The 23,122-nt window shown below is 42.3% G+C and overlaps 1 protein-coding gene across 3 annotated transcripts in view; it reads right to left on the bottom strand.

Moving 5' to 3' along the window:
- The window catches only part of GALNT7 (polypeptide N-acetylgalactosaminyltransferase 7), a 74,702-nt gene extending 52,101 nt beyond the window's left edge, over positions 1–22,601 (bottom strand). For all 3 annotated transcript variants that reach the window (XM_064510975.1, XM_064510974.1, XM_064510976.1), the window contains exon 1: positions 22,337–22,601. In XM_064510975.1, the coding sequence (XP_064367045.1) occupies positions 22,337–22,462 (126 nt within the window). In that variant the 5' untranslated portion in view covers positions 22,463–22,601. The remainder of the gene's footprint in view (positions 1–22,336) is intronic.
- Between the last annotated feature and the right edge of the window lie 521 nt (positions 22,602–23,122).

Below are 23,122 nucleotides of genomic sequence, written 5' to 3'. Positions count from 1 at the left end.
TTAGAGGGTACACAAAGGACTGAGAAAACACAGCCCACAACTGAGCTATCTTACGTGGTACCTTTTTACGAGAACCACAGCACTTCTCAAATTCCTGTGATGTAGTCAGCATCATAATTAAACTCCTCTGCCTGACTGAAAACAAGTAAAAATAAAAACCATTTAGTGCTTTAGGAAGAATTACTGTCAAAAGCAGCAACCTTTTGATTGTCTTCACTTTTACTGGTACCCGTTGTTTGGGCATACTGAAGAAACCATTAAATTCTCCAAATTGGGAACTGAGATGCCCAAGAACTCTGTGGAGTTATTCACAGCAATGCACATCTCCTTGCAGCTCCAGAGAACGCCATGTAATTTTAGATACTAATTAAAAGACCCAAAATAGAAGGACTCAGCTGAAGATCTCAATAATGATATTATAGAAATCTCCACTTCACAACTTAGATCTAGTTTTAAAGCAGGCAACACAGCCTCCTATCCTAAGGATATAACTGTTTCCAAGTAAGACAAATATTCTTAGACAGAAATATAACTGAAGCTGCTGTATTACCTAAGGTCATGATATATTTTAATCTCTCCTGTGTTCTAGAAATAGGAAGATGTTGACAATAGTAGCCTGTACTACCAAAAAAGGTAAAAGTATTGCAACTGCTTAACTGCTTGCTGTAAAAAAAAGATACAAGTTGTCACAGAACCTTAGGTCACGAAGAAGGATGATCTGGAGCTTCCTACATCTTCTCCTTGTAGACAGCTCCTCAAAGATGACAGGAAAGCTCTTAAACTCAAAAAAGTGAGATTTTACTACAATTTTATTACAACTAGAATATTTAACATTTTCAGTAGAGGAAACTCAAAGTGACCCAACTGGGGCAGAACACAAATAAAGGTATATAAACAAGTATCTCCCCATCCACTGCATCAGGTGTGTTTTGCTTTTAGACCATGTCTTTTAGTTCAGCAGCTCTCTGTTGCAGCAAACTACAATTTCCCTGGTCTCCAAGACATCTCTCTTTCCACCCAGCACGGTGGCCTACCTGGGGATCTGTTCCCTGCTCTTCTCAGCTGGCTGCTGTGTTCACCACACTCTTCTTTTCCTCACTTCCAAAAACTTCTTTTCCCCAAGGCGGCTCAACTCCCCTGAACCTGGCCCACTCTTCTTAATGGAACATGACACAAATTGAGAAGACGCAAATACTCTGGGTCACACAAGATAAGTCATTTTAGTTTAAGTACTTAAGATGCTGATCTAATCAGCCACCAGCTGAGCCAGAGACCACACTTTAACCCTGAGTCTGCCATCAACTATTTTAAATGCCCATAACCTTCCTTACTTTCCTGCATGACAGAAGGATTTCTAGATACTGCAGCCTACATTTTGTTATTAGCATACATTTAGCATGGCATTTCAACTGTGAACTCTTCCGTAGAGCACCAACCACAGTAATTCATTCTCAAACAGATATTGCAGTGACTCAGATCTCTAAGCTAGCAAAGAAGCACCTGCTCAGTATTTATTCTTAAAGGCACCATACAGGTTGCTATACCACATGAGACTCCATATATAAATCAAAAATAACTTTTAAGTCAGTTGCTCGCTCGTTAAATTCAGCTATTTTTAAGATTTTATTGTCATTTAGTTGTTCAGAGCAGAAGCACTGTAACAAAACAGCAATGGCCCATGAAAAGGCCAAAAAGCAAGGAAGGCAACCAGCTTCTGGGGCACTGTTTTCATTCTATCGTGGCAGCAGGGAGAAAGAGTGTCCCATGTCAGTAAAGTCCACCAGAAAGTTAGCCCCAGTTTCTTGCCTAGTCTCAAGACTCCCAAAGACCCAATTTTATTTCTGTTCCTGAAACAACTCTCTATTTGAAGTCTTAGGAGAAGTCACGTTGCATCTACTCACAGTAAGGACAATATTCATTGCCTAGAAAGTTAAACCTTGTTCACTGTGAAGAAACTCTATGAAAATATTTTTTTTCAACTTATCAACCTGGAGGCAACACATGGGTTACCTTGCCAGGCAAGAAGTTCAACAAGGTTGCTTTAGCTCCTTAACCCAATGTACCAGCTGCTGGCAAATCAGTGTAGCAGGTATTGCAAGTGGAGCAAAGCAGTGGATAAAAGGATGCATTTCTAAACAGAAAGAAGTGAAACAAAACTAGCTTCTGTGGACATAGCCAACCCCAGAGAATTGTTTAAGCAGATAAAAGCTGTGGGAAGTCACCAAATGCTCAAAATTCTGGCTAGCTCTAATCAATATTATCACCACTCATTTTTGTAAACATTTGTTATTATGTATTTTGTTCAAGTGCAACCTTCTGTTCTTCTTTTAATCTCTCCCGAAGTGTAAGTAACATTTCCAGTTTTGTTTACAATATTTTGAATAAGATGGTGCCATTGCTTACTCATATTTTTGAGGAGTAGAAGGTGGAAGGAAAAAACTTTTTCCAACTCATTTTTCTAGACAAAAGCTGAACACTAGCAAATCCCATTTAAAAAAAAGGCACTGTGCTTATTGCAGCAGATGCACTATTTTTTCCTCTCTCCTTCCTCCAAGCAATCAGGAGTTCTACATTTGCACACAGCTACCCTCTTTGGAGTGGGCCTAAGTATTCAATCAGATGTTGAAAATAGCGCTGAATGGCTCACACCAACACATCTAGAAAACAATAAAATCTTCTGACAAAGTGTCAACTCCATCCTTCAACAACTTGCATACAAAGACTTCAGAGTTAGATGCTCTTCTCCATCTTCGCATAAGTTTTTCCTATGGGACATGGAGTCTGCTCATGTAACACAGGGCATCTTGCAACCGTAATAGTCCTACACCTGTGCTCGTGGCCTTACTGAAGTTAGTAAAAATGTTCTTTCACAGTTCTTAATGGTTCAGCAATACCTAGCTGTCTCCTTCCCATCCCAAAAAGGACTTTCATCTTTCTTCTGGGAAGTTTTGCCCTCCAAGTTAATAGACTTGAAACACAACATTAGTGAAGACATTCAGTACAAGATTTGTTCTTGTCACTGTAGTTCAACATTAAATGAAGCTTGTGACTTTTCTATGCGAGTTACTGCTTCTTCCATATTCTGCCTTTCCTGAGGAATCTCCTTCATTATATCCCTGTGTTTGAGCAAGATTTTAAAATTAGAACTCATTTATTCATATGGACATCAGAGATTTTTGAGGACTTCTAAGATGTCCTTTGCAGAGCTTCGTTTGCTTCCTCAGTTTCACAGGGGTTGCTCTCCTCCTTTCCCTATGTAGCAGTGTTACACAGTGCTCTATGAGGTGGCAAGGTTTTTCATTGCACCAAGATCGAGTCCCTCCTAGGGATGCTCTCTGTAGACCGAAGAAAAATAGATGCAGCTTTTTCTTTTGGACTTTACTAACCAAAATTTAAATTATCAAATTTTAAGCCTGACACACAAACAAGTGAAAACAGGAGATGCTTCGAATTTAAAGACAGGAGACCAAACACAGGGTTACAATTTATAACCCATAACTTTGCTATTGAAGATACCCAACTTTTATTATTTCTCCCTGCAGAGGAAAAAAAGCCTCAGAAAGAAACAAAAACTGCTATCAATCCTAACAATCTAAGCAGCTGTGGACAGCTTTTCTGGCCCTCCAGGCATCAGTTATGAACACTGCACTAGTTAAAACCAGTAGAAGACGACTCTGGAACTTCATCCTTATTTCTCAATCATCTGAGACGGATGGATATTTAAAAATCATGAATCCGTTCCATATACTTCAGCGAGTAAATGGCATTTACAGTATAATAAATCCATTCCTGATGGACATGCTTGATCAAGCGATGTAGGTTTCTGCTATGTCTTGTGCTTCAATTTCTTTAAACCACATACGTCAATCTTGTTTCGTACTTCTTGCTATTAAGAAACAAATGGCATGATAATATTTCAAGATAAATGAAAATCTAATTACTATTCCCAGGCTCAGCCTATTCTTGTGGGTTTTTTTTTTAAAAACTCCATTTCTAAAACTGCATTTCACAACTTGATAAACCTTACCATTCTGAAAGCATTCTCAAAGAAATAACCAGCCAAAACCAAAAGCCGCTTTGCATCAAAATTATACATACAGACTTAAGCCCACTTCTCAAAATTTAATCTGATTTCCTAACAGATATGAGAAATTTACTGGACTATTTACATAATTACCTTGTGTACTGATTGACAATGAAAGTGAGGGGAAATCACTACTTACGTTCAGTTGTGTTCTGTCCCACCTTTCCCCGGCCCTTAATCCCTGCATCTTTCCTGCATAAGATATTAAAGAAAATCTGCATGATATTTGTCAATAAACTGATATTCTATTGAATTGTTGAGGTAAGTTTTTATCTGTCCTCACTACTTTTCAAAGAAAGAAAAACACCACCACAACACATGCATTTGAAGCACAGGAAGGGGAAAAATGGGCTCTGCAACAATACTAAATTTGTAAGAACCAATTTATTGAACAGAGAAACAGTTCTTAGCAAAGTGACAACTCTTCCCATGATAAATGCAACCAGTGATATTGTTTGTTTCGCTGTGAAATTTAAAAGACGAATGTCAAAACCTATTTACTGCATTTGCTTTAGCAGCCACTGGACTGCTATCATGTGTGGCCACAATCAGATTCATTGCATCTCTTAGACAGTCAGCTAGAATACTATAACCCAATCCACGTACTTCTTCAGAGGCTGTGTTAATTTACAAGTTATGTCACTGAGTTAAACTGGGTTCTCCACTGCTCTCTGTCCTTACAGCCTTGCACGTACCTCTGTATGCTGCACGCAGTATCTTTTTTTTTTTTTTGACTACAGAAGTCACCACATTCCTTTTTAGACAAGCTCTAATGGAGATCCAGACGTGCTGCAGTTGAATTTGAAGAAACTGACATTTACTTCATTAGCGCTAATGACCTGCGATGGTGCAAGCAACCTGAACTTGAGGTTGCCCGAGACTAGTATTCAAAACACTACCAGTTTCAAAGTCTGCTTCAAGAGTATCCTTCTAGCTCTCCCTTTACGCAGCACCAAGTATCAGCCCCCAACCCTGAACATCTTCCAAATGAGCCACGTCAAGTCTGTCTGCTTCTGCTAGCAAGTGACCATCACCTTCCTGCGTGCTCTCATCTCCCTTGCAAGAGAAAAACCACACAAGGAGGGAAGAAGTGTCACACTCCAATAGCTGCTCTCATCATCCCTCCCTCTTCATTAAAAACAAAAACAACAAAAAACCTACATTTGGTAGTTAACAAGTTCTTATGCTTTTAAGTGATGAGAATTTCAACCAGCGTGATAAGCTTTTCATAGCTTTTTTATTTTTTTTAAAGAGGAATTTAATATAAAAGTAACTGTTAATACTGCTTGTTGCAATCTCTTGCATTTAAATTGATAATAGATTACAGTAACATCCGACTGGTTAAATCACTTTGCATACAGCAGACGAGCAGAGACGTATGGGGTTCCTTCCTGCTTGCAATGAACGGAGGTCAGCATTCTCTACAGATGGTCTAACTGCCTGACGACACACAACCATCCAAACGGTAGCAAGAGGTATTTGCATTAAGTACTGTAATCTTTGTAAAGTTTACTCCAGGGAAACACTTTTGTTATGAACTCAGAAGTCTTTGCAACTCAAACTCTCCATGTAAATAACTAAAATGGAATTTCGGTTAAAATCCAAACCCCCAAAACAACCGTGAACCTTTCCTCAGATCACACCTGATGCAAATCAAGCCGTGAAGACTAGGCACACAGGCTCCAAATAGGCCTCAGATGGAGGTACTGATTGCATTTATGAAGCCTATGGCTTTCACCTATTACATCAAATATACAAAAGATGTCAGTGAAGCATAGTTATGATATATCCGGCTCATTACATAGGTGTTCATAAGAGAGCACAATTTGACCTTAATCAAGATCTTTACAAGCCAGTCTTGCACTTAAGTTTCTAACAAAGACTATTTTGTTAAAAACTGTCAGAAAATTATTTACAATCCTTAAGAAACATTCTGTTCTCTCTAACAGAGCAAAATCTGGCCAGTAACTAGGAACAGAAGAGTCAGTAAGACTGTTTATACTCATGCCTGGCCTGGAATAGACAGTGCCTCCCAAGAGGAAGAATTGTAAAAAAAGAAAGATGTCACTATTTGGACCTTTAGCATGAAAGGGAGAGTAGATGCATAAGGCATTGAATGCCAAAGAAGGAGAAACTGAAAGGAGTGCCTCAACAAGACAGTAAACAATATATACTTGTTTACTGTGCTTCAGAACAGAATCAGCAAAGCAAAACCAAAAAACCTCAATATATTTTAACCTCAAAACACACACACACAAAAAAGGAAATAAAATTCACTGTGTTTTTCTAACATTTCAATTACTTGCAAAACTATTATGTAGAAGACGGTAAGGAAAAACAATATAGAATGACAGCTTTTTCTATACAAGACAGTACAATCACACAGTCATCAACCAAGCCAGTATTATTGCTGTCATTAATCAACCACCCTTTGGGAAAGGCATTTTCTTTTAAAAAGTTCTTGCACACAACTGACAACAGCACAGCATAGAAGGTTTTTTATTTAAAAATAAATTCTCCAAGTGTCATATGCTAGTTACCCAGATCAACAGTTGCCCAATACATTACTTGATCATACCATCTAGGCTTGGACAAATTGTCCAAAGTAATTAAGATAAAGAGGTTAAGTGACTAACTCACTAAACAGTTTCCATAGTTAAAAAGGAAAAACTTCCTTAAATTATTATATTGCAATTAAACAATTATACAGTTTTAAGTCTGAAGCCAAACTAAAAATATCAGAAACAAGGATGAAGAGGTTCCAATGTGCTCTGTGGTGAAACTGATGAGAACAGTAATAGCTGTTATCACCGACTCATGCAGTAATTTAGGTTACATCACTTCATCCTACTCCACCTTCCTGCTCAAAGTTGGGGCAACTTTACAGTTCAGCAAGTTGCTCCGGGCCTTACCCAGTGCCCTCTGAGTACCTCCACGGATGGAGAGTCTACAGTGTTCCTGGACAACTTGTTCCAGTCCTTCACTGTTCTCATGGTAAGCATCTTTTCCTTATATCCAAACATTATTTCCCCTTGCTACAGCTTGCGAGACCATTGCTCCAGGACCACAGCGCTTTAGCTGTGCACCTCCGAGAAGAGTTTGGCTCTGTCTTCCCTATGAAGACTCTTGGAACTATAACTCTGTAGTGTAGATACGGCTCAGTTTCTACTACACGGACGTGTCCTGGTGAGGAAATATCAGACTGGATATAAGAAAAAGCTTTCACCAACAGCACAGTTAAACAGTGCAACAAGTAGCTCAGAGAGGCGGTATAGCTTCCATCCTTGTAGGTTTTTAAGGCCCAACTGGACCAAGCCCTCAGCAACCTGGTCTGACCTCAGAGAAGACCCTGCTTTGAGCAGGAGGCTAAACCTTCCAGTTTGAATCATCCTGTGATCCTATGAAAAAAAAAAAACACAAACAAAAAAACCCACAAAAAAACAAATAAACAACACTGAGACAGCCTGACTTTAAGGCTGGAATTTTTCACTTTTTAAATTCAGTCTAGTTTAAAAAAATATATAAGAGCTTAAAAAATAAGCTACTGCTAAGCTTTCCATTCTTAATAACTTCAACAGAACATGAAGAGCAGAAACTATTTCTTTAGTAAAGAGCAGGTAAAAGCCACAAGCAATAAAAGTCATTTCAGACATAAGATTTTGCCTGGAAACAGGACAGTTTCCTTTTGTTTAGGGTAGCATTTCCAGTGCTATAATTCTGGACCGTATGACATAGTTATAGGGTTTTTTTTGGGGGGGGGGGGGAGTTACATTTTATATAAATCTGACTACTTTTACAAAAAAACACTCTTGTCTACCTTTCCTACTGAGTAAAGGTACTCAAATTTGACTTCCCTGCTTTATCTGAAAAGCAAAGTTTGGAAGATTTCTGAATGTCAATACAGTGATGCATTACATTGACATTTATCTTCCCAAGATTGCAGATACACGGATGCAGTAAAACCTGAAGGTGGTATTTTTCAACTCTGCTGTAAGGTGAACTGTGGAATACCAGAAGTACCAACAGCAAGATATACCTAGCTGCACCAAGAATAAGATATTCCTAAATGTAGCTGAACAAATTAAAGAAAACTGTTTATTACCTGATGGAGATGAGCTGTCTCTGCACTTGTTTTCTTCTCACTTGTTGTGAATTTAAGTCCCTGTCTGATAGACACTAGATGTCTGATAGTCTGGAATAGAGGCTTGCAGAATTAAGATGGCTATATTTCCCACAGTCAGTTTGTTTCCCCACTACACATTTTTGTCCCGTCTCTGTGCCGATACTAGCATCTTTATACCTGCACGCTGCGCAGGACCAAGGACTTCCCAACACAAGCTGTGCAGGGAAGCCAAAGCAATTTGGCATCCATGAGCAGGGTAAACATCAGTACTGAGCTAGCTTGAAAAAGCACCAAGAGCAAAAGCTGCTGGAAATGAAGGGCAGCTGAAAAACACAGATGAGAGTGCCCTAATAGCAAAGTGCACAGACCACAGCTCCCTTCCCAGGCATGTCACACAAATGAGAAAAAAGGGCGCCACAGACCTGAGTTATTTCTAGCCATCGCCGAGCCCTCCCCGGGATCTCTCCGAGGGGCACCAGGGGAAACAAATGGCTTCAGGCCTGGGCTGACAGCAGTTGCGTGGCTCTACAGAGGGTTTTGGGGGGGGCACAAGAATGCCCCTCTCCTCTGAACTTTTCTCCCTTCGAGGAGGATCACATACTGTGCTGAGCAATCAGAAGCATAAAGCCAGCACATTTATGTCCCCCTTGAACTCAGAGCCAGATGCCCACGGTACACTACGGACATCAGGGAAAAAAAAAAAAAAAAAAAATGCAGGCTTGCCCAGTTGTGTGGTTTCCTGCGTCACCACACACAGATCATATCGAAGTCATAGAAGAAAAATGCTTGGATTACTTAAAGGGGTGGTAAACCCATAAAAGTAAGAAAGGACTTATTTTGGGTAGTCCTTGCAATGGCCAGTGTTTAACTTTCCAAGACATCTATAGAAAACACTTGAACAATCCTGGTAAAATTCGATGGTAACACAGGAACACCATCATGCTCTAAACAAAAGGACATTTCTCTTAAGTATTCTTAGCAGTACGAATCTCCATTCTGCCCCTGTACTTCTGTAATAAAAGAGTGCTACAAAAAAGTGATTACTTTTGTCTTACTACAGATTTAATGAGATTGCTGAGTGTTCTTAAATTCTGGCAGGAAAAGAAGATGCCCTACACTACATGAAGGCACTGCTCTCTCTTCAGGAGAGCTCCCACTGCCAATGGAGCTCATTAAAAGAATTTAAAAGTGGTCATTCTTTTCAAAGCACTTGATTTGAACATGTATTTCCAAATCTCCAATACTATGCTTTCCTTCCCAAACTCACCCAAAGGACACACACAATGCCCTTCCACCCAGCATAAAGAATGAAGCAAAATTAGCACATATTTTCTTGCTCTTGTATCCAGACATCTTTTATGCCATCACCACTAGAAAAGGATATTAAAGAACATGCCAATCTAGAGGTGACCACATTTCCTCAGCCTACAAACGAAATCAAACTAAACAAGCCAAAACTTTAAAAGTAAAAATATAAATATTACAAAAAGCCTCTTTACATACTCTACACTTCCAAAAAGAAAAGTCTTTGGGAATATCATACACATTGATTTTAATAATACAGACATTACCTGGGATGAACAAAGTGTTATGGTCATACTGACAAAATTTCCCATTTTATTCATACATTTCATCAACTAACCTATGGCTGGAATCAGTTTGTGAAATGTATGAAGTGAGAGGGACGTAGAGATTAACATGTATTGGTGCAAAACAGCACAGCTTAAAACATTCACCTTACCATAACTGCTCATTTTTCACACACCTTGAAGCTTCTTTGGGTTCTGTGGTCAATATAGTACAAAATAGTTACGCAACATTAACATCTGGCAAAATTAAGAAGGGAATATGTGTGTGTGGGGGGAATGGACTTCCTACTAGAAAGTTGTTGAGGGGTTACTGTTAAACAGATTATAGATCTCTTACAATATATACAGTTTAAAGACTGCCATATGTAAAAGCAAAGTGACTTACAGAAAGTCAGCTACATACATAAATATTTAACCAGTTCAGCTGTAAGACACTGATTCTGTAACTGAAACTTTAGCTTTCTCATTAGGAAAACTGGGCTTTAAAAATACCCATACTTTTTAGTGAATATATAAAAGTCTTTCTCCGGAGTTAGCAAATCTCAGGTTAGGAAAAGAGAGAAAAGGAAGAAGATTAAAGTACTTTAAAGAATCTGAAGGAATTGTATTTTAAGTAAAGACTTCCTTAACCTTAAACTTGAGCTATAGAGTTTAAAAAGAAACAGGTCTTTTTCCTAAATATGATAAAAACCTTAACAGGTTTGTCAGAGTGCTAACAGATAGATTGTCCAAGCTATTACACAGAATAAACTCAAGAAAAATAGTCTGAGCATTTGTCTTTCTTCCTTATTTTCTGAGATTCATATTGCCTAATATCTTATCTTACCGCAATCCGAGAAAATTCTTCAGTTGTTGGACAGCAGGCTATGAAAATAAGCCTGGTTAACTCCCCAAATTCCCATGAAGAATCAACAGGAAAAAAAATTCACAGGGTGGGGGAGGGAGAGAGGGAGGCTAAATGAGGTAGTCATCCTTCAGCTGAGGATGAGATTGGAGTAAGAACATGGAATGATGAAGATCAATATGCTCCACCACACTAGCACAGACTCATGTTGGCTGCAGGCAATGATCAAGCTTTCCTGTGAGGATCCAATCATACCTTAGTCACCACTGATATGAACATAGGCGGCTGATAAAATATTTTTAAATATTTTATAGCTTTCTGTAAATATAACATAATGTTAAAATCTGAAAGTCAGTGACTTGCATGTCTTACAGTTAATCTGAGAACAGAGAAACTGCTTAGCTTACAGTAATTAAGTACCTTTGATATGAGCAGTTGCTATGCGCATTTCGCCACACACATTCAGTTCAGCTTGGGCTTAGATATTGTGCACTACTGGGAAATACTGCCAAAACAACCACCTCCCGAGGAGGCACTATGCATATCTCCTGCATCTCTCAACCACAAGATCTAGGCATAAGGGAATCAGAGAAGAAGGACGCAGCACAGATGAAATGTGCTCAAGGACAGCAAATTTCAAAGAATTCTAATTATTATAAAGTAGGCCAACCCCCAGGACATATCCATTTCATCCAGAAAAATTAATCCAGTCTGCTCCCTGCCATCCTCTTTTCCCAAGAGCCCTCAGGCATACACAAAGATTAAAGGCTGCATGAACTATTCTGGCAGTCTGCTCCCTTTTATCAAAACAGCTTGACAACTCCCCTGTCATCACAAGTCTCGGCGGAAGATAATAACAGAAGCAAAATTTGGAAACCTACCTGAGAGGTTTGAACGACTATTCATGGAAAAGGCAAGTGTGCTAACACAGTGATTCCGTATCTTACGGAAATGTCTCCCCTTTGTTTTCTACATAAAAGAATTTCTGTGGTAGTGACAGTTCAGATTTCCACCTACTGCTCCAAGACATTACCTAAGGACTCAGGGGTCTCATGAATTGCCTTTAGATCCAAAATGCCAAAAAAGTTTTGTGGTATGTTCCCCTCACATAGGTGCCTTGAGTGCAAAGGTCCCTTATGCGCACTCTCCAAGCAACAAGGTAGCCCTTGAGACAAATTTGTGAGGTTAGAGCGGGGCAATGGCAACTTCCTTGCAAAGGTCTGCAACTTGCCCAGAAGCAACACGCATGCCATGCTTGGTAAGCTGCTGTTCAAAGCCATAGGAGTATGCAGGCCACGTAACTGAGTACAGACAAACAGGTTTTCACCTGTGGACAGAAAAACTTTCAGTTGCCAGAGCAGGCTGAACATACTCTTCAAATCCTCCTAAGGGAAATGTGCCTACCATAAACCTGCGATGTCCCAAAGCTAAACTGGAATAAACTTTTTGACCCAGCTTTGACAGCAAAGGCTTCTCCCAATCTTGATTCCAGGGACGCGGATACCTACGCTTCCTGAGGGTTTTTTATGAGTTGCTGAGGCTGAAGAAGGAGCTCATGGCCAGATCCACATGAAGACCTTTATGGCCTCAGTGTCAAGTCAACACTTCTCACCCTTCATAAGCCCAATCTTCCTGTGACATTTATCTAACTAAAAAACACAAGTCCTCAATACAAACAGTGGTTTGGAAAACAGAGAGGGAGTCTTCTGCTCTTAGATACCTGCATCACACAAATGTATCCCAGAAATCAATCTGCAGTCTTACTTTGGAGGCCCAGGGCTAGAATACTTCTGTAGAGAGTACTCAAGATCACTTCATACCCTGAGTAAATCTCAGGCCACACACTGACAGAAATAGCAGCGTTTGGAGTCCATGATCTCCAAGAAGTGATAAAAGATGCATTACGAGATTCTTCCCCATCAAAAGCAGCTGAGACACAGGAAATCCATGCAACATCATTTTGGACCTCACGACGGCTAACTAAAACCTCTCTGATCGCAAGCAGGTCACCACCTACGTACCCATGACTGGAACACACTTACAGACAATCACTAAAAGGAGATACTTCATAAAAACAAGCCAACAAAAAAGCCTCCCACCACTTTCCACCTATACAGATTAATGAGATATTGTTGTTTTCAAGCTAATCACAAGTGAAGCTCATAGTCCTGCCCAGGGGAAGATGCTTCATACCATCCCACAGTGGGGAGGGGGAAGAAAAGAAAGGGTAAAGCCTGGGAGAGGGGAGAAAAAAAATAAAAAAAAGACACTTCACAGCTGCTGCTTAAATCTGCTCAGAGATTTGGAGTGTTAGAATAATACTGTGGGAGATGGATTAGCAGAAACGGAGCAGGTGAAGCAGTCTAAGGTACATGATAAACGCATCACTGACGCATGCATGGCTTATATAATAGACACACACGCTGCCTTGAAAAGCTGACTTCAAGGCCTCATTTAAGCAAAAGTCCAGCAAATCCTGTTTCAAGACTAAAGCACACAGAGCAGAATTTATTTTCTCTGAAGAAAATCTTATCTCAATACCATCTTTCTTGCGATTCCTTCAGCAAGAGGATGAGTAGAAAACTTAAGACACTATCATGCCAGACACTTAAGTTTGGTTTTAACTTTTTTTATTTTAAAATGTTATTATGGTCGGTGCATTTTCTACAGTCAATTAATATAATAAAACAAAATGAATACCCTGATCTTTTTTGACTTAAGCAGAATCTTTATTAATTACCTCAAAATTAAAAAAAAAGTTTAAATATCCCAAATCCATAAAAGCAGGAATTGAGAAGTAAAATGAAGCCCTGCTACATTTCACCCCTACTGAAACATTATCCATCTTTCTAGGTGTCCTAATAAGGGAAATCTGAAATATCTTTTACTATAGGTTAAGGCCAAAGTGGATTTAACCCCCCAGTTTCAACAAAATGCTCAAATATGAAAAAGTGCATATGATTTCATTTAAAATGCTGCGTTTATTCTAAAGCATATTATTTAAGATAATATTTTTCTGCCTTACTAAAAATCAGCTATATTAATTTAGACCAGAACAGTTCTCGCTAAGCCATTTTCACTGCCAATTTTTTTTAAGGCAACAAAATAGGAAAGAAACTTCGTGGGCAGAGCACCATCTGCTTATGCATTACTTTCATCAACAGTTATATTTTGAGACCTTCAACTGTAAAGAAAGTTTTCCAAGTGTAAACAGCATGTAAAGTGGCTTACTGTTTTTACCTTTACTTTTACATTCTTACAACTCTCGTATTTCTCCTGCTGCTCAGGGCTCTACCAGACTTCAGTGCTGACTGCTGATACCTGTAACACTGCTCTACAAAGAAATCGAAGGAAAATAAGTTGCGGCTTAGGAAAGCCAGAGCAACACTATAAAACACTGGAGGCAGTGACTAGAAGGGGGGATTCAGGAAGAGGTGGTATGAGAGAAAGATGAAATACAGACCATTTAGAGCAGCAACAATCAGTACGTTATCATGAGAAAGGAATTGCTTGTTCTGCGACTTGCAGGAAAGCACACTCATGCATGGAGATGGAGAAAGCCTTCAAAACGGTTTAAGATGCCTTCTAGCCAGAGGCAACAGAAGTTGGAAAATGAAAGTAATGAAAACAGCAGCTGGGTAGGGATCCTAATACCCTCCCTTCCTCAGCAGCGAAGCAAAAAACCTCACCTTCTTCCTCAGGTATCCCTGCTTAATAGGATCCTTTCTCAGGCATCACCTCTTCACTACAAAAAGTGGCCTTGTTTTATACGTATAAGGTATACACGCAGCCAGGCGGGAATAATATTTTCATTCCCATGTGGGGAATAAGTGTTTTCTTCTGGAAACAGGATTTCTATGCTATAAAGTGCACCCCTAGAAAAGCATCAACCTGTTTCAAGAACAGCTCACATTAAGCAAAGAATCTGTTTTCTTTCCAAATTTCCAATTTACCAAATCCAATGAGATGCATAATGAGTTAGCAAACATTTTAGAGCTGTTTAAACTCAAACAGAATGAAGACAATAAGGAAGTTTACTTAAAAACAATGGTAAAACGAACAGTGCTCCTTGACACATTGTCCAATTATTAACAAAACAGCCTTTCTCCACAACAGCATGTACTTTCCCAGCAAGCTCCTTCCAAGAGAGGAAGACTACAATTGACTGATAAATCCCAATCAACAAACCAGCTATAAAGCACAAGCTTAACCTTTGGTTTAAGTTTACAAAATATCAAGAGCTTAAAATTCTTTCCTCAAACCTAAACCATCCTAAAATAAAATAAAACAAAACAAAATAAAATCACAGGTTGCAGAGACACGCACGCTGCTGGCTGCTTGTTGCTCTCATTTGTCTGACCATTCTGGCAACGTCTTCCTTTCTGAATACACTACTGTGGCATTCCCGTTAGTCATGTGGGGGGGGGGGGGGAATTCACTCACCAAAACGGCATCTAAATCCAGCCCACCTCCTCCCCACTGTGTGCTACAGGCAGATCCAAGCAAGATAAATTCTCTTTAATTCATAAAAAGATTAAAGGAAACAAATGGGGGAGGCAGCCTTTTAAGCAGCATGTTTCTATTTTTAAACTAATGGTTCATAGTAGACGTTTGTTTTCCATACTTACGGAGGAAATCTAGTAATTAAATGCAACTGCTACCAGACTTGGAATCCTTCGTTCACATTATACGGCCTGCTTGCTGTAAAAAGCATCTCCCCCCCCACCCCCCCAAGGTAGGAGTCAAACCTATTAACGTAACAGCTTACCCTGCCCTGCTTCCACTTGGCAGTCTCCTGTAATGCTGATTTAATATCTGACAAAAAACAGGACAGGGATACTGTCATTTTTCATTAGGGAATGTCAGCTCGACACCAGCAGCGCTAACTCCACCGAGTTAGTGCTAGGGAAGGCAGGCGCTGCCTGGCCTCGCGTGCGAGCACGACACACCCCTCCCAGGGCTGCCATGGCGCCATTGACCCACCTGGCCTTCTCAAATGATAAAACTTACTAGCAACGGCATTTCTTCTACCTCAGCACAGCCAGCATCGCTTAATTCGTGATCTTTAAAATTAAGCCAAATATTAGATTTTCACATTTTTAAGAAATACTGTCTTTCATTGGATGCCCTTCTTAATGCCCGTTGTTTGCCCACTAGGCAGCACAAACCACCATTGCTGTTATTTTTTTAAGCAAATGATTACCTAACAAGCCCGTCACATAGATTTTTTTCTGATTTCTTTTATCTTATCCACCGTTTCTTTACTGGTGTTCCAATAGCATACTAGTGTTGCTTGTGTGGATTTATATTTCACCACAAAATAGACAAAGTTATTAAGTTTTTTGTTGCATAAATTTAACTAAGAACACAGCCATCCTTTACCCTACACTGCAGATCCTGCTAAAGGTTCCTTGGATGAGCCAGGACTCTTTTTCCAGCAATGGGATTCTTAAAAAGCAAACACCAGCGTTAATTTAAGGCCTCCAGTTTTTCAGCTGTTCAGTTCTTTCACGTTACAAAAGGCGATTCTGAGGACTAGAACAGGACAAACACAACCTTTTATATGCACATAAAATCATGTGAAACCTCTCTCTGCAGAAAAGGCAGCAGTAGAAATTTACATAATTAACAGCTTTGAATTATTTACCCAACTTCTCATAATGGATCCCCAAAATAAACAAAAAAGTTCAAGAAAATTTTGCTAACATTTATATGTATATACATATCTTATATGTATAAACTGTAAACATATACATATGTATATATATATATAAATTGTAGAATTATGTAGATTTTTTCATTTTCTCAGTTTTCAGAAAACCACTCGGTGGTCACTTGCTATGTAGCATAACTGGAAGCATGTTAGAAAATCCTGACGTATTAAAAAGGAAGTCTTTTATCGTCTCCCAAGGGTGACAGATCTTTACAAGCTTTTTCAAAGTCAACTTACATGAAAGCAATATTAAAAAATTAACATTTAATGACTCAAAATATTTCACCTATTACTGTCACTAGCAACACTAAAGATCATTGTAATAAACGGGGGAAAAAAGCAATGTTTACTTCCTATGACAGCAACACTTGGGCCATAGCAAGCTCACTGACTTCCCATGCGCAAATTTCAAACAAAACTTAGTGAACACTTCTAGAAATTTGTCAGGGTTTCTCATTCCTGCCGTGTCACACAACAAGCAATAAATCACTGCGGCTTTGATCTGAGGACGAGGTGTGCCAAAGCCCAGCGCTGCGTGCACAGAGCTCGTTGTGCCCAGGAACGGAGCGGCGGCGCCGAGCTTTCGGCTAACGGAGTAGCGACAGAGCCAATTTGCTGCTCGTTGCACCTGCCCTCACCAAATTACAGAAAGGCAAGCCAGTAAATAAAAAAAAGTGACCGCAGTATAGGTAACTATATTAAGCAACTGAAGAGAGAGACTATTTTGTTACTTGATCACCCCATGTGTCATGTTTTCTCGATTCTCTTCTGTCACACCAAACTCAGATTTCTTATCCATGCTTAAATCCCTTCTATCATCTTATTCCAGGGCCAGCTCCTGCCTTTCCTCCAATTACAATATCAGCTTAAAATTCCTGAGTCTCCATTTCTCTCTCACAAGCACATTTGCTGTTACTCCTCAAGGGAAAGTGGAGAATTTCTGCAGGGACTTCCACTGCAAAACATCCAATTTAAACCACAATAACACTTCAAGTTCAGTCTGCAACTTGTCATTGAGTTCTCAGTGACAATCCAGCCGAGGCACACAGGATATTAGCGGTCCTCAGACTGGGGGGGGAAAGGGGTGTCGTGAGAAACGTCAGAAAAAATTTCACTCAGCTTTTGTTTCTCTTTTCCTAACTTTTCTCTCTCCTCCTGCTCCACATCATAAATTCTCTGCTTTCTAGTGGCCACACGAGAATTGTAATTTTTAAACTCAGTTGTTGGTGATGGCCTGCAGCCTCGACTAGGAGCACATCGGGCTACGGCTGTTTCCTCAACCAGAGGGAGGTGCCAGAATCGCCAGCTGCACCCGGCGCCGCAGGGCTTCGCCTCCTCTCCTCGGGGCACCAGTCATCGTTTGCTGTGAAACCAGGCAGCAAGGAGAGGCAACTGTCCTGGTGCAGGATGGAGGTAAAGATGTCTACAGCTGGACGGGTGCAAGCTCAAAAGCTCCTGTAAGTTACAAGGCACTGGCAGCATACGTGGTACATGTAGGAGAGCTGTGCATTTTTAGGGGGAGCAAGAGGAAGGGGATAGTAGTCAAATTATTTATACACACGCACAAAAATGTCCCCAAAAAACAACCCCCCACTTAGACTGGGAACCCGGTCTTTAAAAAAGAAAATCTGAGAACTGCTGATAATCAAATAATTCCTAAACAAGAGCCTAGCATATAATCATAGCAAATTAAAAACCTTAAATACACGTCAAGGTATACTAACAGCAGCCCATCAGTGGCTCAGATGTGGTGGTTATGGGCCAGCACAACTTGGGAAACGTCAGAGGCACTGTAACACTTCAAATCTACAGCATCAGTTTCCCAAATATGAGGCTATACAGCACATGCTGAGATTTTGGAAGGCTTCCCTGAGTGCACGTTAAAAGAGTTCAGAACATGGAATTCATTCCCAGGTTTCTGCAGTCTCACCACCACATTTCTGACTTGCACAAAGTTAGCTACACACTTCCATCAAATCTTTACTAGCTTCCTGAGCCACAGAAGATGACATATAACATCCTGGATGGTCTTTCTTACTTTCCTTCACACAGAAAAATGAATGAGGTCATTTCTCCTAGCTTCTCGTAATGCTCTAGTGAAAAAAAACAGAGAAAGCATGAGAGCACCGATCATACTACTGTCACACTGCTCTGTGAGCACGCTACATTGTGCTTGGAGCTCTGCCTCAGGCAGGCTAATTGGAGGGGGAAAAAAAAAAAAAACAAAACACCCACAAACCACAACACCCCAAACCAAACCAAAACATCCCCACACACACTTCCATTACACATACCTTATTAAAAGCTTCTGAATTCTAATTTAGACACTCTGACACTGTAACAGGTCAGAAATGCAGAGTTAAAGTTGACCTATACTACATTATAAAAGGCTCCTTCCAGACATGCTGCTGTTTTGCTGTTTTCACCTCTCCAGCAAGGAATCTCCACACTCTTTACCTTTTCAGTCCATTGGTTCCGCCTGCCGTACTCCCATTTTTATCCACTCCTTGACACCACCAGTTTTTAAGCTGATCATCAGTGACAACTCTCACTTGAGCTGTCTCACTCCCACCAGTACCATAGCTAGGATGCCTACAGCAATCATCTTGCAATGAATAGCCACAGTCATTTCCTCCAAAACTACGATCCTTTGATCAAGATAAGCACAAGCTTTCAGCAAACATGCAAAAGACCCTACAACATACCCATAAAAATAAGCTAACCGAGCGTTCTTGACAATCTTCTCTTAGTCCATAAACGGGTTTGTATCCCCATCTAAATCTCTGGTTTCTTTGCAATCCTTACTACCAGATAGCTGATGTCCTTACTCACACAAAGGCAAATACACTTTTTAAAGACTCAGAGGACTGAGTTAGAAATAAGAAGAAGACATTAAGAGCCTATTTGTTTTAGACTGGAAGCTAAGAGCTTTATAGAACAGGGATTCTCTTACTCTTTTTGGATGTTTCTGCTACTGCAATGAAATAAATACTAACCTCTACTGAATCCTGCTAGCATTTTTTCCTGAAATGGCATCTTGCAGAAACAAAGTTCTGCAAGGCTGCTTGCCTGGAAAAACATATTGTTTCCCAAGTTCTGGCTGTACTTTCAATAACAATGGATGCATCTGCTTTCTCATAGAAGGCTACCACAAGAAGAGGTGGCTTATCTCTAGCTTGCTTTATTACTGTTTATTACCTTTATAGTCTCTTTATTCCTTCCTAAATGAGCACTTTTACTTTTTCTTTGGGAACTCTCTGCACCTTAATCATCTTGCTTCTCCAGAAGATCTCTGAAATCTTTTAAGATTCAGCAGAAAGAATTTAACACACTATTTGAAGGAAGGATGTACCTGCTTTTAAAAACACAGTTGTAACAACACCGCAACATCTCTTCGGTGCCATTATCTCTAGCCCATCCTTGTCTGCTGCTGTAAGCAGGGGAAGATTCAAGGTTCCAAAGATTTAAAAAAATATATATAGTTCACCTCTGTTTTTTTCAACACTTGGGTGTTATTAAAATTCTACTCTCAGCTGAGCCCAGGGTTACGGTGCAGAAAGGGCAAGTGTACTGCTTAAGGTTGGCTATAAAAAGTTAAATTCTATTTTAAGCTGGTACCGAGGAAGAATTTTGCATTTGTTGACTAGATCTTTCTGTGAAGAAAGAAGGAGGGTGTTGTACAGGAAGCAGAATTACTCTGTATCTTTAAAGAATTTTTCCCAGCTAATAACAGTGCAAATATACTGGAGTGCATTTCAGAGAAGCAATCATTATTAAACTCCTAGTTACAATAACCAGAAACTGTATCAACACACAACTTCCTAACACAGGACCCATTTCCAGGTGTTGCATGGAGCATGCCCAGAGATGCAAGCCCACATTAGGTGGTCGGGGGGTTGTGCTTCGCAGCATGTAGCACACACAGGCCTACATCTGATTCTCATGTACTCCTGGATGTCACCAACACTCCAGAAATATGTCTGAATACTGCTAGCAGGAAGCACACTCACTGATAATATACTGCTGCTCAGCTAATATTCATCATCTGAAAAGCTTATAAGGAGTTAAGTATTCTGAATCAAAACATGATTTTTAGAATTAACAATACCATTTCCTACAAAAAAAAAGCGTTTGTTACTCTCATATAGTTCACAATGGTATGTAAACAGCTGATCTAGTTAGTGACACAGATATTCTGTTTAGATCTTATCTCTGACAGTGTTTACTTATATAAGTATATACTTACATATTTGTTCCTAATAAAGACTGAATTATTTCTTTAAATGACTATCATGGAGATTTCAACTTCCAGTCAAGATGCAGGTAATAGAGCCCGAACGCTTCTTTATCAGAGACCAGACCTTTAAAAGCCTTCCTGCTTGTTTACAGCCACATCCGTCAGCTAGAAATGATTTCCAAATTAGAACGCGTATGCGAATGGATGTCAATATAAGGCTTCAGCTCAGAAGTATCAGAGCGATAACCTTAGGGCTTGTGAGGAAGGGTAGCATGATTCCTTACTGCACTTACATAAATTAAGCTGTTACAGCATACGCACACTGTAGGTCTGCAATACTTCTCATTTCAACTGTGACCCCAAAGTAACTACCTAAGGATGGTTATTGCTCTACAAAGCAATGCCACTTTAACCATTTTTTCCTTCAGAGGATGTCAGCTTCCAGGCCTGTTGTTCTCCCTACGCATGAAAAATAATTTGACTGTTTTGGGCATGTTTGTTTTTTGGCGTTTTCTCAGGAGGTATGCAAATAAAATTCCCAGGGAATTTTCTGAACACACAAGAGCCCACGTTGTGTCTAGAAGAAGGGATTATAGAAACGCCACCACTTAATAAACTGTAGATCTCCAAAAGAGCCACTACAGCCTATCACCTCAGCAGTCACTGCCACGATACAGCAAACCAACAGCTCCGGGAGGCAGAGCACCCCTGAAGGTGGCCAAAGTCATCTTCAGTTTCCAGAACTCAGAAATACGTCAGCCAACCCGCCTTGACGATTACCCAAGGCAGCCTGCTGCAGAGGACCAACATCGTTACTGAGCGCATCATAAATGACGACTTTTTCAATAATTGCTACGAAATTTCACAACTTTTCCTAGGATTATTTTAATCTCCACCACTCTTACTTTTGAGGACCTCCTTAACCTCAGGGAGGATGGGCAGCTCTAAAACACCTGCTCTGAAGGGGAAAGCGCGTCGGCTCCTTCCCAGACCGCGGCGCGCAAAGGTCAGGCTGCTCCCACCGGCCACGACACGAGGCCCCGGACCCCTCGCCCCGCGGTTCAGTTTCCCTGACCTCCCAAAGCGTTTCTGGAAGTTACTATTCCTGAAAAGCGTCTGCAAAACATCTCACCAGAGACTCGGCGACGCTGCAGCCCACGGACCATCCCGTCGCTCCGGCACGGGAAACGTGCCGCCCCCGCAGGGCGCTGGCGCCGTCGGCCCGACGCCTCTGGGCTCCCCACGTGCCGGGTGGGTGGCAGGTCCGCGGGCTGCCGCCTCTCAGACGGAACCGCAAAACGGCACGGACGGAGCTGCCGCCCGGCGGGGGAAGGGTCTGCGCACCCGCTTTGGGCACACGGGGGAGAGACGGCTTCGCGCGGCGCTGGCGAAGCCGACATCGGTGCGATCGTCTTGGGGGGGAGGGAAAACAACGGAAAAAAGGCGAACGAAACACAGAGCTGAACTGAACTCGCCGCCCGGGGGCTCCGCCGGCGGGCGCGGTCCGGGCGGCGGCGCCCCGGCACCGGCTGCGGCACCTGCGGGCGCAGCGGGCCCTGCGCGGGGCCGCGGCCGAGCGCGCACCGGGAGCGCCGCCGCGGCCCTGCCCGGCCCGACCGCCCGCGCAGGACGCCGGCCCCGCCGCTCCCGCCGGGCCTGCAGGCGCCGCAGGCCGCAGCCGCCCGCCCGCCGCCCCCCGGCAGCGGCGGCGGCTCCCCCCGCCCCCGCCCCGGCCGCGGCACTCACCCGCATCCTGCCCGGCGCGGGCGGCTCCTCGGCGCGGGGCGACAGCGAGGACCAGAGCAGCAGCAGCCCCAGGAAGCTGCCCGCCAGCAGCACGGCGCGCAGCAGGAAGCCCAGCTTCAGCCGCATCCTCCCGCCCGCCCCGGCCCCGGCCCCGGCCCCGGCCCCGGCCGCGCACGCAGCGCCCGGCCCCGCGCTCCGGCGGGGCTTCCGCCGCCGCCGCCGCCGCTCCCCTCCCGCCCCCTCCTCCCTCCCTCCCCCCGCCGCCGCGCCCGGCCCCGCCGCACGCACAAACTTTTTCCTTTTTTCCCGCCCCCGCCGGCCCCGCGCTCCTCCCGCCCCGGCTCCCCGCCAACCCCCCCGCCGCGGAGCAGGAAGTAGCCGCCGCGGAGCGGCGCTTACACGTGGCGGGCGGGCGGGCCGGGCACCCGCGTGAGCCCCGCGGCCCGGCGTCTGTGCCCCCCCCCCCTTTTAATTTCTGGCTTCCCGGTGCACCTGTTGCGCCCCAAGACGGGCCGCAGCTCTGCGCGGAGCACGGGGAGGGCGAGGAAGCACCGCGTGGGGAGGTTTCCGCCCTGCTCGGCTTGGGCGTGATGCAGCTCGAGGGACAGCGTTTTGGTACAAAATATTCACCTTTGGTGACGGCGATGCACCTACGGCATCGCCAGCCCGCAAAGAGGTGTCGTGCGGCCTGGGCAGAGCGGAGCTGGCACCTGTTCAGAGTGGCCTGTAAAGTCAATGGGTTTTTCTCGAGGATAGCAGATTAAGTAGGAGATTACAGAGATGTTA

Source organism: Dromaius novaehollandiae, chromosome 4, assembly GCF_036370855.1.
Source record: "Dromaius novaehollandiae isolate bDroNov1 chromosome 4, bDroNov1.hap1, whole genome shotgun sequence".
Lineage (NCBI taxonomy): Eukaryota > Metazoa > Chordata > Aves > Casuariiformes > Dromaiidae > Dromaius > Dromaius novaehollandiae.
Note: the sequence above shows the minus strand (reverse complement) of the source record. Positions and strands in the feature narration are given on the sequence as shown.